The sequence below is a fragment of the Prionailurus viverrinus genome, chromosome B2 (genome assembly GCF_022837055.1).
Source record: "Prionailurus viverrinus isolate Anna chromosome B2, UM_Priviv_1.0, whole genome shotgun sequence".
Taxonomy (NCBI): Eukaryota; Metazoa; Chordata; class Mammalia; order Carnivora; family Felidae; genus Prionailurus; species Prionailurus viverrinus.
In genome coordinates this window covers 63,087,801-63,103,635 of record NC_062565.1, presented here as the reverse complement: position 1 = coordinate 63,103,635, position 15,835 = coordinate 63,087,801, and the positions used below count along the sequence as shown (strand labels likewise).

General features: G+C 35.1%; 1 protein-coding gene across 2 annotated transcripts in view; it reads left to right on the top strand.

The window, feature by feature from the left end:
- The window catches only part of LMBRD1 (LMBR1 domain containing 1), a 116,088-nt gene that overhangs the window by 58,826 nt on the left and 41,427 nt on the right, over positions 1 to 15,835 (top strand). For both annotated transcript variants that reach the window (XM_047859541.1, XM_047859543.1), the window contains one exon: positions 3,606 to 3,758. In XM_047859541.1, the coding sequence (XP_047715497.1) occupies positions 3,606 to 3,758 (153 nt within the window). The remainder of the gene's footprint in view (positions 1 to 3,605; positions 3,759 to 15,835) is intronic.

Here is a 15,835-nt window from a genome sequence, read left to right as displayed (position 1 = left end):
CCTCACCCACTCATGTTTTGTCTCTATTTCTCTCAAAAATAAATAAACATTACAAAAAATTTAAAAAAATTAACCTCAATTAATTATTAATCAAATTAATAGAACTAATAAGAGTTCATCAAAGTGCCTGGATACAAACATGCAGAAATCATGAACCACTTGGAGGATGTAATAGGAAATGATCTCATTCACAATAGCTGTAAACCGTAAAATAATAAGAAATGTCAGAATTTTCCTGGTAGAAATTATAAAATTTATTGAAATACATAATAGAAGACTGAAATAAATGGAGAACTTCCTCAGTTCCTGATTGGAAAAATTCATTATTGTAGAGGTGACAGTTGTTCATAACTTTAGGTAGAAATTCAGTGCAATCATAGAAGACACAAAATGAAATTTTCATAGACCCCCCTACCATAGAGTAAAACAATCCTGAATTCAAATCAAATACAAAACTTAAAAAACATTAGGAGAAAGTGAAAGTAAAGTTTTTTCTTCGTGTATAGAAGACCTTTCTAAACGAGGCACACAAAAATCCCAAATGCTGATTGAGACATTGGTGAGTTTTACATTTTTATGTTCTAAAATTTATGTACCCAAAAAGTGCCACCAAAAAGGAAGTTAAAGAACCAGCAAAAAAGTGTGAGGAAATAATCTGCAGTATAGGTTATGTATAAAGAACATCTTCCAGTCAGTAAGAAAAAAGGACAAGCGTTACATAGAAATATTGAACAAAAGACCCAAATAGCATTTACTGAAGGAAAAACTATCCAGTGAAAGTTATAAAATGATGCTTCAGCTCTTTAGTAGTAAGTAGGTTGACCAAGTATCCTAGTTCACCTAGGACCTGAGAGATTTTCCAGAACATGGAACTTGCAGTACAGAGACCAGGATGGTTGGTCACCTTCATAATCAGAGATGTGCTAATTAGAAGTACTCCTTATATATATTTATTTTTTTATCTTTAGAAATCTTTAACATTTTCACCTCTGTCAGGTATTAATGAGATTTGGGGCATAGATACACTGTTTGTGGGAATGTGAAGTCTACAGCTTTTAAAGAAAATTATGTGATATGACATGTACATATACAAACAAACACACCTGTTAGTAAAGTTTAATCCAGCAGCTGATGTCTAGGAATGTATCCTACTTCATTATATAAGGATGTTCATGCACACTGTTAATGCACACCCTCCCCTTCCAAAAGAAAACAGTCTTAAGTGTTCAAAAATAAAGTATTTATTAAGGTACCATGGTATATTGTGGTGTGCAGTGATGAAAAAGAATGAGGTAGATTATCAAATCAGTCTCTCAGTTCAAATTCTAGCTCTCCTTATCATGCATTTATAATATCTGTGAGCCTTATTTTCCTCATCTAGTAAATGGGTATACTAGTACTACCAACTTCAAAATTTTGTTCTGAAGATTTAAGGAGAATAAACGTAAGGGAACAGATAAGTTTTAGGCACAAGAAATGTGCTCAAAAAATGTTAGCTATTACGTATAACAAAAACTATATGTATATTAGCATATATGAATGCATATAAATCCATAGAAAATGTGTGTAAGGATACTGATTTACTTAATGGTGATAACAATAGGAAAGGGCAGTAGTACTTGATGACAGTGTGAAGGGAAGCTTTCTTTCACATTTTACTTTTTTTTGAACAAAGGCTATGTGTTCATATACTTTTTATGTATATTTTTTCCAGATGAGATAATTAGTTGCCGAGTTTCTTTAAATATATACTTTTTAACATTTATTCACTTTTTGAGAGACAGAGACAGAGTGCGAGCAGAGCAGGGGCAGAGAGAGAGGGAGACACAGAATCTGAAGCAGGCTCCAGGCCCTGAGCTCTCAGTACAGAACCCGACTTGGGGCTCAAACTCACAAACCAGGAGATCATGACCTGAGCCACCCAGGCATCCCGCTGAGTTTCTATCCTGGTGTTTGTTTCTCTAACCAATATTCTTCTTATATTGGTTTGGTCAATAGGCAAAGCAGAATGGACTTCTATCTTTTACTCCACTGAAATATTCACCAAATAGGCAGATAACTTGAATTTATTTTCAGTGGACCCTTAAATCAGTTTACTAATTTTTTTTTTTTTTTCCGAAATAGTGAAAGCCAGCTGTTAAATAAAACTACTTTATTGCTGGTATCCTTTGGATAATAGAATGGCAGTTTTGAGAAAAACTGAATGTTTAAGGTACAAAGTACCAAACCTTTCTCATACCATACACTTGAAGTATTATTGCCTGGATCTGTCTTCTAGAAGGGAGTGTTTGTTTTACTCCTTAGTCCTTCTGAAAATACCTTTCTCCCAGGTTCCTTTTATTGAGGATACAATTTGATAGTACATATGGTATTTGACTTAAAGGAGTGAAGATAATTAAATATAGCCTCAGGTATGTCAACTATGGTCCCTGTTTGGGTAGCACCAGCATCTCCTGGGACTTTGGTAGAAATGCAAATTTTAGGCCCCACCCAAGACCAACTAAATTTTATTCATAGGGTCTAGAAATCTGTGTTTAACAAACTTTTCAGGTAATTATGCATGATAAAGTTTGAGAAGCAATATGGTAAGGTATGGAAGAGGATGGCTCGGTCTAGAAGAGCATGGCAGTGCCATTATGTAAAGAGATCTTTGTAACTGTGTAAATTTCTTTATTAAAGGATATTTGAGTGTTGTCTTCATTATTTTGATGATTTCAGATGAGCCTGCACTGGGATACGCTAGAGAACAATTTTGTTGTCTGTGTCTTAAGAACCTACTTAAACCTAAGTAGGGATATTAACATTTTAATATCTGATGTCTTTATATTTTAAAAATGTAGTTACATGTAAATATGTTTCTTGTTGCTTCCAATAAAACCAAGTTTACATTTCACCTTTTTGTATATTCAGCAGTTGTCATATTACTGTAGTTTATTATTGTACCTAATTGAAGACACTTAGGGCCAGGAGAATTCAAGTGGGAAACTGTTATCTTTGAGACCATGGAAAAGGTACTGCTCATGGTTACAGTAAGCATCACATAAACATAGATCGATGGGAGTTTTCCGTCAGTAGGTTGGCTAAAGAAAACATGATTCATTTTGCAAAAGTACTTGCAGAATAAGAAAGTGCAAGTTCTCAGCAGTTCTAAAAACCTCTGCATAGCACATACTAGTATTGCATCTCTCTGCTGATATTTGAAACCTGTGCTGACCAAAGGGAGAGAAGGGGTAGGACCAAACATATTAAGGAATAGGAGGAGCTTGGAGGTTAGGGAGAGTAATTGAGCAAATTGAATAAAGTACCATATAAAAAGGTATTTTTAAAGATATTTATGTCTCTCCACGTAACTTGACCATGTATTTGGAAAATAGGGATCAAGAAGTTCAGTATTAAATGTATATACATCTGCATTTTGATATTGACCTTGGTTCAGAGATGTGTGTTGTCACCTAGTTGTTGTCTGTATTTTTCAGTTTGTAAATTTGCCTGAGGGATATCCAACCTAAAAAAAGCTTTTGTTGCATGATTTTCTAAATTTGATGGATACTTTACTAAGACCTTAATGGTAAAAAAACTGTTTTATTTTGGTCTGTTATTTGTAGAGCAAGGATGGTCGACCTTTGCCATCAAGGGATAAACGCGCCTTAAAACAATTTGAAGAAAGGTTACGAACACTTAGGAAAAGAGAGAGGCACTTAGAATTCATTGAAAACAGCTGGTGGACAAAATTTTGTGGTGCTCTGCGTCCCCTGAAGGTAAATGGAGTTTTCAAAAATTATGTTGTCACTCTTCAGTTTATATAGACCTCTCAGAGAGAATGACTTCTCTTTGTAAGGCATTATAGCATGATACTTATGAGCATGAATTTTGAAGTTAAACTGGTTTTGAATCATAGCTCTGTCATTTGGTAGTTTGGGCAAGTTACACACCTCTCTGAACTTCATTTACTCATGTGTAAAACAAGTATTGTAACAGAGGTGTTGGGAAATTTAAATTAAAATATAGGTAAGTAATGTGTGCTGCCAGCACATTTTTGAAAATTTGTACTTTTTTTTAATGCTTGCTTATTTTTGAGAGACAGTATGAGTGGGGGAGGGGCAGAGAGTGAGGGAGAGAAAGAGAATCTCAAGCAGACTCTGCCCTGTCAGCCCAGAGTCTTGACTCTGGGCTTGATCTCATAAACTGTGAAATCATGAGTTGAGCCAAAATAAAGAATCAGACCCTCAACTAACTGAGCCACCCACATGCTGCACAAGTTTGTACTTTTCTATAAATAGGAAAACTGGGACCTACTTTAGAACTCAGGTACCCAAACTGAAATTAATAGAATTTGTTTCCTTGTTAGGTGGTATATTTCTGAAAGTATATAAAAAGGTATTATTCAGGGCAGAAAACCATTAATTTCTTTCTTTTCTTTTTTGAAACGATCATTTGCTAGCCTTGATTTCTTCAGATTGGATAGTGGTACCTATACTTAAGGACCTAGATTGAGCTAAGGGCATAAAAATACAACTCTGAGTCTAAAAAGTGTCTAGAACTGCTGGCAACAGACTTCTTTATTGTCCATTCTGTATCTGGCATTTCAAACACCTGAACTTTGTATAGAACAGTATGCAGGTTGTAATTTACAAAGTGCATCGAATAGACTGGTATAAAGAATGTTAGGCAAGATGAGGCTCTAAAGTGGGTTTTACCTAAGTTTAAAAAAAAAAAAAGTTTTAGAGAGCCCCATGAAAGGATTAGTTAGGTTGAGTTCTGCTTTATCTTTCTCTTATAATTAGAAAGGAAATAAGGAAATGCACTGGCTGCTCATCCTAAAAATCTCCTTTTTGGAAGAGTTCTTCAAAATTATATCATAATTAGATCTATTGTGTATTACTTTTTTTTTTTTTTTATGTTTATTTATTTTTGAGAGACAGAGCGTGAGCAGGGGAGGGGCAGAGAAGGGGAGACACAGAACCTGAAGCAGGTTCCAGGCTCTGAGCTGTTGCACAGAGCCTGATGCGGGACTCAAACTCGCAAACCATAAAATCATGACCTGAACCGGAGTTGGACACTTAACCGATTGAGCCACCCGGGCACCCCTATTGTGTATTTTTAAACTTTGTGTTAGAATCAATTTTGTTAAAGACTCACCACTCTTTTTTTGCAAGGTGATTGTCTTAGTAATACCAAAGGTATGCTAAAACCCTCCTCAACCTTATCTTCTTCTTTTTTTTTTCTCCTCAACCTTATCTTAATTCTAAATTTTTTATATGGCTTCTTTATAAATATTTATAACCTGGTCTCTAACATTAGCTGCCTTGATTTAAACATGCTCTGTCCTATTTCACTGAACCTAGTTTAGAGGGATTTTTAAATCAACTTTATTAAGTGCGCAGATTGATTTTGCCAACTATGTAGATATAGAAGCCCACATCACTTCAAAAACTACCCCATGTCTTCCCGTCTCCCACTGAACTCAGACCCCAGACGACCGTTGATGTCCTTCTGTCATTATGGTTTAGTTTTATGTGTTGTATTATTTCATATAAATGGAATAGAGTGTAGTATAATCCTTTTTCTGGCTTCTTTGGTGCAACAAAATGTTTTCGAGATTTGTCTATGTTGCATTTTTTTTTTCAGTAGTTCATTCTGTTTCATTGCTGGGTAGTATCCTGATTGGTGTCTATGTTACAGTTGGTTTATCCACTCACCTTTTAGTGGAGATTTGAGTTATTCCCAGTTGGAGATTATTATGAATAATGCTGATGTAAACATCTGTTGTAGATGTGTTTCATTTCATTCATTTTCCTTGGGTAAATAACTAAGAGTAGAATTTCTGGGTCTAATGTTTAATGTATGTTTAATTTTCTAAGAAAGTACCAAAGTATTTTCCAAAGTGGTTGTACCATTTTTTATTCCCACAGCAATGTGAGATTTCAGATTGCTTCATATCCTTGTCAGCTCTTATATTGTAACTGTTTGTAATAGTTATTCTGATGGCTGTATAATAATATTTTATTGTGGTTTTGATTTGCATTTCCTTGGTGACTAATGATATTTAGCACTTTTTGTATTCTTATTGGCCATTTGTGTATTTTCTCTAAGAGTTTTTTTAAGTGTATTTGTTTATTTTGAGAGAGATAGAGAGAGTGTGCGTGTGGGGGAGGCGGAGACAGAGATCCACAAGCAGACTCTGTGCTGACCGCCTGGAGCCCAACAAGGGGCTTGAACTCATGAACTGGGAGATCATGACCTGAGCCAAAACTGAGAGTCAGCTGCGTAGCCGACTGAGCCACGCAGGCACCCCTGTGTATTTGCTCTAAAATGCCTGTTTAAATCTTTTGCCCATTTTTAAATTTAAGTTTTTGTTTGATGAGTGAGCTACGAATTCTTTATGTGTCCTGGATTAAATACTTTGTCAAATATATGTATTGTGAATGTTGTCTCTCTTTATGGCTTGCCTTTATGTTTTCTTAACACTGTCATTCAAAGAGATGTTCCTTAAGTTTTTATAGCAATCATTTTCTGATATGTATTCTTCTGAAAATTTTACAGTTTAACTCATATTTTAGGTTTGTCGTTATTTTTAAGTTAATTTTACGGGATGGTATACCTTAAGGGCTTCTTCTCCATGTGGAGATGCAGTTGTTTCAGCAACATTTTCTTGTCAAGACTATTCTTTGCTCATTGGCCTTCCTTGGTACCTTTTGCCAAATCAATTGATCATGTGCATATGTGGGTCTATTTCTGGACTTTTTCTTTTGCTCCATTGATTTATACGTCCTTATGCTAAAACTTGATTATTGGTGTGTTATATAATCAGTCGCAAAATCAAGTAGTCTAGATTCTTCAGTTTTGTTTTTCTTTTCAATATTGTTTTAGCTATGCTAGATCCTTCACATTTCAATATAAATTTTAGAATATTACAAAACGCCCACTGGGATTTCTAGTGGGATTACTTTGAATCTGTAGGCAAATTTGGGGACACTTGATACTGTAAACTGAACCAGATGACAGTTCATCCATCTGATGCACAGCAAGCAAGTAAAAACTTGATACCAGCCTATTGCAAGAAAGGCTGTTTATTGGTGTGGCACCACCCAGGATAACAGGGAGCTAATGCTTCACAGTCCTGAACTCTCCCAGTGGCTTACAAGTGAGGGTGGTTTTTTTTGTTTTTTTTTTTTAAATTTTTTTTTCAATGTTTTTTATTTATTTTTGGGACAGAAAGAGAGCATGAACGGGGGAGGGGCAGAGAGAGAGGGAGACACAGAATCGGAAACAGGCTCCAGGCTCCGAGCCATCAGCCCAGAGCCTGACGCGGGGCTCGAACTCACGGACCACGAGATCGTGACCTGGCTGAAGTCGGACGCTTAACCAACTGCGCCACCCAGGCGCCCCTTGTTTTGTTTTTTAACTTTAGAGCACAAGAGTGCAGGTGTGAGCAGGGGAGGGGCAGAGGGTGAGAGAGAGAGAGAGAGAGAGAGAGAGAGAGAGAGAGAAGGAAAGAGAGTGAGACAGAGAGAGAACTTTAAGTAGGCTCTACTCAGCATGGAGTCCAACTTGGGGCTTGATCCCATGACCCTGAGATCATAACCTGAGCTGAAATCAAGATTCAGATGCTCAGCTGACTGAACCACCCAGGGGCCCTGAAAAACGAGGGTTTTTAAAGGCAACTTTTGGTGCAAAGGCCCTCCTGAGAAGGTGGACCCCACTGATTGGAGGCCCAGAAGGTCATGTTAGCAGGTGCTCTGGTGTTGCTTTGTCTGGTCTCCTGGAAGTCTTTTCCATTTCAGGAGACTTGGAATCTGAAAAATGCTTTTACTCTTTATGTTAGAGATTTCATTAGGTACATTTGGTGATTATATCTTTGTTTATAAGCTAGTGGAGTTGCATTTCTGCAGGTTCCCTGGCCAGTCCAGCCTTGCCTGGGGATGATACAACCTTTAGTGCTCATTCTTTCATCTGAGCTGACAAGATGGATGCTGGCTTATATTTTAATACTGAACCTGCCAATTCATGGACGTGATAGCTTTCCATTTATTTATGATATCTTAACTTTCTCTTTGCAACATTTTGTAGTGGTCAATGTAGAGGTTTTGAAAATATTTTGATAAATTTACCTATGTCTTTATATTTCTGTTCCCCCAAAATTTGTATGTTGAAATCCTCATCTCCAATGTGATGGTATTTGGAGGTGGGGCTTTGGGAGCTGATTAAGTCATGAGGGTTGAGACCTTATGAATGGGATTAATGCCCTAATAAAAGAGACCCCAGAGGGCTCTCTCATCCCCTCCTCCATGTGAGAAGACAGAAGATTTTATGATTTTGTTTACCTTCAATCCTGAATTATTGGCTTCTCTTAGTATGTAGAAATTTGTTTTTGTGCATTGACCTTATATCATGCAACCTGGCTAAATTTTTACTTCTAGTAGCTTTATTATAGTTTCCTAAGGAATTTTTATGTACATGAACATGTTAGATGCTTAAAGACAGTTTTATTTATTCCTTTCCAGTGTAAGAGTCCCAATTGCTTTTTTTTTCTTCCCATTATTGCACTGGCCCAAACCTCCTGTACAATCAATTTACCACTTAATTCTTTTTGTTATATGACTGTATTATTCTTGAAATATGGATCTAAATTCTTACCTTTCTTTCATTTTCTGGGCCTAGGTTAAGAATAAGAGGAATAATTAGGAACAGTGAGGAATGAAAATAGGCATGCCTGAAGGAAAACTCTGGGGATACAAACTTAAATTGTTATAAAATTGAGGGTTTAACATGATTGTGACGGGATAAACACTGCTTTTTTTTACTCAAATGAAATATAAAAATTATTATCACTTCTGTGTTTGTGCATAGTTGATATAGTTCATAAAGTGGAAGATACATGTTCTTAGTGCTTCTTAAATATTAGCATCTAAGTAGTCCTAGTGGAAGAAGGTAGAGACAGGTCCACTCATCCCTCTGCACTGCTCCCTACCTGCCGGAGGTGACTTACAATCCATGAGACTCTCCTGATAGAAAACTCCTTTGAAGTTATGTTCCATCTCAAACTTTTGTGCTAATATTGCCTTTTAATCTGTATTCTGATCCATGTTTCTTTTATTATAAAATGTATTGGAGGGGTGCCTGAGTGGCTCAGTCAGTTAAGCGTCCGACTTTGGCCCAGGTCATGATCTCACGTCCGTGAATTCAAGCCCCGCATCAGGCTCTGTGCTGACAGCGCAGAGCCTGGAGCCTGTTTCAGATTCTGTGTCTCCCTCTCTCTCTCTGACCCTCCCACATTCATGCTCTGTCTCTCTCTGTCTCAAAAATAAATAAACGTTAAAAAAAAATTAAAAAAAAAAAGAAAATGTATTGGATTTAAATTTTCACAAATGGAAAAATTCAGTTCTACGATTCTGTTTTTTTTTATGACAAAATATTATAATTTTTTTTCATAAGAGTAAATCCTCATGAGAAACCTAATGATCTTGTGGTTTCACATTGCTCTGCATTCTTAGGGTATGCATACCTCATTTCAGAGGCATGGACTTTGCTGTTGCATACACTTGGTTTTGAGTCCTTGCTCTGATCCTAACCAGCTGTCCAAACTCTGTTCCTTCACCTTTCTAAACCTTAACTTTTCTCACCTTAACTTAACTCACTAATGGAGTTATATACTTACCTTATTTTTGTTGTGAGAATTAAAAAAAATAATGTATGTAGTGTTAATGCCTTTTGATGTAAACAGCTCAGGAGATTGCAGCTGCTATTGTTATAGGTTTATATTTAAAATTTTTCAACTTCTTAAATGCTGCCATAGAACTCAAGGGAAAATACCCGTTTTATGTTGTAGACATTTATAAAACTAAGCATCTAATTAGAATAAATTAATGGCTTCTTAAAACAACTTTCAGAAATAATACTGAACACATTTCTAAGAATACAGTCTGATGTTCGTTAACTACCTGACAGCATACTTCGAGCTTGTATAGCTAATTGGCCTGGGTAACCTATGGATTTGTTAGGTTTTAAATCCAACTTTTGGTTTTACTATATATATATATATACCTTATATTATATACATACCTCTTGTATTTACATAGAAAGTTATAAATACATGTTCATAATTATATCACAGATTTTTTGAGGCTTTTTAAAAATTGTGGTAAAATGTATATAAAATTTACCCTTTAACCATTTGTAAGTGTGCATTCCGTGATACTAAGCATGGAACATTCGCAACATTATGTAACAATCACCATTATTCATTTCCAGAACTTTTTTTCATCTCAGAAACACCATACCCATTAAACAAGAATAACTCCCCATTCCACACCCACCCCCAGCCCATATCCCCTGATGACCTCTGTCCTGCTGTCTCTGAATTTGCCTGTTCTAGGTACATCATATAAGTGGAATTATTACTGTGTTCGTTTGTGTATGGCTTATTTCAAATTGCATAATATCTTCAAGATTTATCCATGTTGTAGATGTATCAAAACGTCATTTCTTTTTAAGACTGAATAACATTCCGTTGTGTATGTAATCTACATTTTGCTTATCTATCTGTTGGTGCACATTTGGGTTGTTTCCAACTTTTGGCTATTGTGAATAACACTACTGCGGTAATTGGTGTTCAAGTATCTGTTTGAGTCTCTGCTTTCAGTTATTTTGAGTATATACTTAGAAATGGAATTACTGGATGACATTTCCGTTTTGTGTTTAGTTTTTTGAGGAACCTACAAACTTTTTTTTCACAGCGACTGTACCATTTTATATTTCCACCAGAAATGCACAAGGGTTCTAATTTCTTTCCATCTTTGCAAACACTTATTTTCTGTTGTTTTGATAATAACCAACTGTATGGTTTTGGAGTGATACCTTGTGGTGGCTTTGATTTGCATTTCCCTAATAATTAGTGATCTTGAGCATCTTTTCATTTCATTATGGCTATTTGTGTATTATTTTCTTTGGAGAAGTGTTCACTCAAGTGTTCACTCAAGTCTTTTGTCTGTTTTTAAATTGTTTATGTTTTATTGTTGTCAACTTGTAAGGGATTTTTTTTTTAGTAGTCTGAATATTAATCCTTTATCAGATATAGGATATGGAAATACTATCTCCCAACCTTGGTTTGTCTTTTCACTATGTTGATAGTGTCCTTGATACACTAAAGTTTTTAATTTTGATGAAGTCCAATTTATTTAATATTTGTTGCTGTTGTGGCCTGTGCTTCTGTGTCATATCCAAAAAATAATTGCCAAGTCCAGTGCCATGAAGATGTTTCCCCCTTTTTATCCCTAGAAGTTTAATAGTTTCAGCTCTTAGGTTTAAGTCTTTTTAACTATATTGAGTTAACTTTTTTATATGATTAAGGTTAAGGGTCCAATTTCATTCTTTTGCATTTGGATGCCCTTGACCCAGCACCATTTGTTGAAAAGACTGACCTTTTGGTCTTGACACCATCGTCAAAAATCGATGGATCATATATGGGAGAGTTCATTTCTGGGGTCTATTACATTGGTTATATATCTGTCTTTATGACAGTACAAAGCTATTTTGATTATTGTAGCTTTGTATTAAGTTTTGAAATCAGGAAATGCGAGTTTTGTAACTTTTTCTTTTGTAAGATTGTTTTGGCTATTTGGAGTTTTTTGAAATTTCATAGGAGTTTTAGAATGGGTTTTTCTGTTTCTGCAAAAAAAAAAAAAACCCAGAAAATAAAAAAATTGTAATTTTGATAGAGATTGCATTGATTTTGTAGATCACTTTTAGTAGTATTGTTATTTTAATAATACTAAGTCTTGAAGTCCATGAACATGGCATGTCTTTACATTTATTTATGTCTACTTGAATTTCTTTGAGCAGTGTTTTGTAGTTTTCAGTGGATAAGTCTTTTGTCTCATTGTTTAAGTTTATTCCTAAGCATTTTATTATTTTTGTTTTATTCTGTTTATTTGAATCAGACACATAATAAAGAACTATTAAAATTTATATTTCTACTTGTCCCACTAATCTCCTAACCCCCCAACACATACACAAACACAACTAAAATTCATAAGGTAAACAAACAATGAAAAATAGTTTTATCATACATAGACAGTGCTTAGTTGTTTTGAAGGTGTGTGGGAATATTTTAATTTTTTTAACTAATATTTTTGTCATCCCAGGAGCCTCTAGAATTTACTACAACTATGTTTAAAGATGTAGCAGATTTCCTTTCTAAGAATAATATTTAAAGCATGTATGTTTTTATTGTTTGTTTTAGGTCATACTATTTAGGTATGTCTAAAGAAAAAGACTGGCACTTTTTAACTTTAAAGGAGGTTTTTACTGGATGTATAAATGTGCATTTCAAATTTTACTTGATCACTATTTGAGAGAGATTTTTTGGGGGGTTTTAATGTAGATGCTAATTAGAGTAATAGTAATTGTATATTAGAATTTCTGGAACCTACAGTATCTTTTGTAGATTCCCAGTAACTTTATGGTATGGATATTGTAGTTCATATAAAGAATAAACCCACTTGTAAGTGACCTAATCCATCTTTACATTGGTATAATAATGAAACTCCAGTGCATAGGAAAGCTTGGAGCGGGTCTTAAAAAATCAATGACTGATCTTTTTTTTGTGTTGTGTTTAAGAAGACTTGCTTAACATATATGGTTGATTCATTAACATTGAACTGTAGATGTAAGATCAACATCAGTATTACTTCTGTCTGAACAAAGCTTACCTAACACAAGTATATCCTCAGTAATCATAGCCTTCTTAAGTCTTAGGAACACTAGAGAGCACTTCAGCACTATGCTGGGGGCTCTTTGAAAGAGCAAAATTACCAACACAAAAGCACAAAACAAACAATGTAATGCTAACTAGACCACTTACTGGATACTTGTTTACAGTATGAGAGCTGAAACAAGAAAGGGTGTACCCTTGTTCAACCTTAGCTGGGAATTTGCACATCAGGTGGCTTAGATTTTTCATTACCCTGCACATATCCCAGAAGACCACGTAAGTGCCCTAAGTATTGATTTTAAGGTTATAAATAAATTTTAGTGGGTAGATGCATTTGCAAATACAGAATCTGCAAATGAGAATCAACTGTACCTCTAAGTAAAAACAAAAAGAAATTTCCCAGTCTAGCAAGTCTTCCCTCCAGCTCTTATTGCAAAACTTTGTGTTTAAACAAAGATAGTCAGTCTGGGGAAAATTGCATGGGAGAAAAGGGGAAATTTAGAGGTGGGCCTAAGATTGATCTGAAAGCCCCTAAAAGTTAAATGAAATAAGCTGGTCACAAAAAAGATAAATACTGTGTAATTCCACTTATGTGAGATATCCAGAGTAGTCACATTCATGAAAACAAAGTAGAATGGTGGCCTCCAGGGGTTGGAAAGAAAGAGATATGGGGAGTTGTTGTTTAATGGGTACAGAGTTTCAGTTTTGCCAGATACAAACAATTCTTGGAGATTGGTTATACATTGTGAATGTATTTAATGCTACTAAATTGTGCACTTAAAAGGTTATGATGATACATTTTATGTTATGTATCTTTTACCATTATTTAAAAAACAAAAACAAAAAACCAGAAATGGCCAAGAACCAGAGAGACATGAAGAGTTGGACTGTGGGAAAAATGAGAGGAAAACAGAGATGAAAACAAAATTACAGGGTGTCCAAAGGAAAATAAACTCAAAATTTGGTAAGCAGCATTGAAGAAAGGTAGGAGAAACAACCAAGAGAAAGAAACAAGAAGTGAAAAGAATCAAAAAGTGTTGAAATGGAAGAGAAGGAAAAACTACATGTGTTTAATTGGAGAAGGAGAAGCTTAATTGGTCCATGAAGAAACAAAACAAAAGAAATTAGTGGAACTAATATTTAAAGTTGTAATTCCAAAAAATGACCTAAAAATAGACATGAAATCTACACATTGAAATAGCCACTTTATACCTGGGAAAATTTATGTGCATTTTCCTGTAACACTGACTTCAGAATTAAAGAAGAGTCCTTAAGATTTCCAAGTTAAAAAAAAAAAAAATCCACTGATTTACAAGGTCAACATAGTTAGACTTATTATCAGATTTTTAAAAAAACATAAAGCAAGCAAGAATGGGGCAGGGGGACATTAAAAAAGGCCTAAATGAACAGTGCAAAGTCAGAAGTTTATATTTGGCCAAACTATCTTTTAGAAAAGCGATTTTTAAACATTTAAGGACTTAAGGAATTCTGTACCCACGGTCTCTTGAGAAATCCACTAATTGCGAAGCTCTAACCAACCAAGAGATGAGGTGGAAAACATCAGCAAAAGAAGTAATGGTGAATATTTAATATTGCAGATCTATGAAGAAAAGATGTGGGCAAGGGTGAGAATATGTGTAAACATAGGTTCTGATGAGACAGAAATCGTGCAATTAAGAGAGAGAAGTAGAATTTCTTATAGATTACTGTATGGGTAGTAGGTGGGAGTTGGATACATAAAAACTAATCAACTTTATATTAAAGGGCTAAATATGAAAACAGGGGCTAAGAGCATTTGAAAAATTAAAATGCACTGAAACAAAAGTATAAAGCTACTTGACAAAAAGGACTTAAAAATGGAAGAGTGAAGAACATATTAACAAAGAAACACGAGAAATATAAAATACACGCAAGTCTCAGATAATAATATATGTTGAGATTAATGTTCCAGGCATATCAAAAAATATGAGTGGACCTAACTCGCTATTAAAAGAAAAATTTTAATTTTCCTCACAAAGTGAGGTATAACCTAAAACAGATTGACAAAGGCTAAAAATGTATATTAAAAGATATACTAGGCAAATGGAAATGATAAGAAAACGTATAGCGATCTTGATACTGGACAAAGTAGAATTTCAAGCTGAAAAACATTAAGTCTGACAGAGAAGGATACTTTTTGTGATAGAATCCTTTTCTCCTCCCTCAGTGATTTCCATGCCCTAATCTGTGGAACCCTTTATAGTAGCCACATGAAGTGGCAGAAGGGACTTTGCAAATGCAATTATGGTTACAGACTTTTAGGAGGTTATCCTGGATTATCTGTGTGGGCCCAGTCTAATAACATGAGCCCTTAAAAGCAGAGAACTTTTTTGGCCTGAGTCAGAGAGATGTATGTGGTATAAAGGGTAAGTCAGGGATAGTGAAAATGTGATAAAGGCTTGGCTTGCCATTACTAATTTGAAGATGGAGAGGGCAGTATGGAAAGGAATGCAAGCAGCTTAAGGAACTGAGAGGCTGATAGCCATCAAAGACTACAACCCTGTATTGAGCCCTACAACCTCAAGGATCTGAATTCTATCAACACTCTGAAAGAGCATGAAGGGATTCTTCCCCAGAGCCTCCCGGAGGGAATACAGCCCTGCTGACAACTTGGTCTTTTGGCTTTGTGCCACCTTAAGCAAAGAAGCATCTGAGCTGTGCTGTGCCCAGACTTCTGACCCACAGAATAAGAAGTAGATGTTGTTTTAAGCCACTACATTTGTAGTAGTTTGTCACTGTAGCAATAGAAAACTAATATACTTATTAGGAAAATTTGTAAGTTATGATGAAGATGAAATAGTTACGTACCAAAGAACACAGCAACCACCTTTATGAAGCAAGAAGTATGAGATATTCAAGGAGACGTAGATTGAAATATGTTAATAGTAGGAGAATAACATAGCACCATACTCAGGGTAAGACATTTCAGATGCACAAAATTGAGTAAGAATATAAAAGACCTAAGTCAATATGGTATATCATAACTTTGGGACTTTAAATCCCAATATAGAGTCTATACTTTCCAAGTGCACATGGAACATTCACTAAAATTGATCATATATTATGTCATGAAGAAACTTCAAT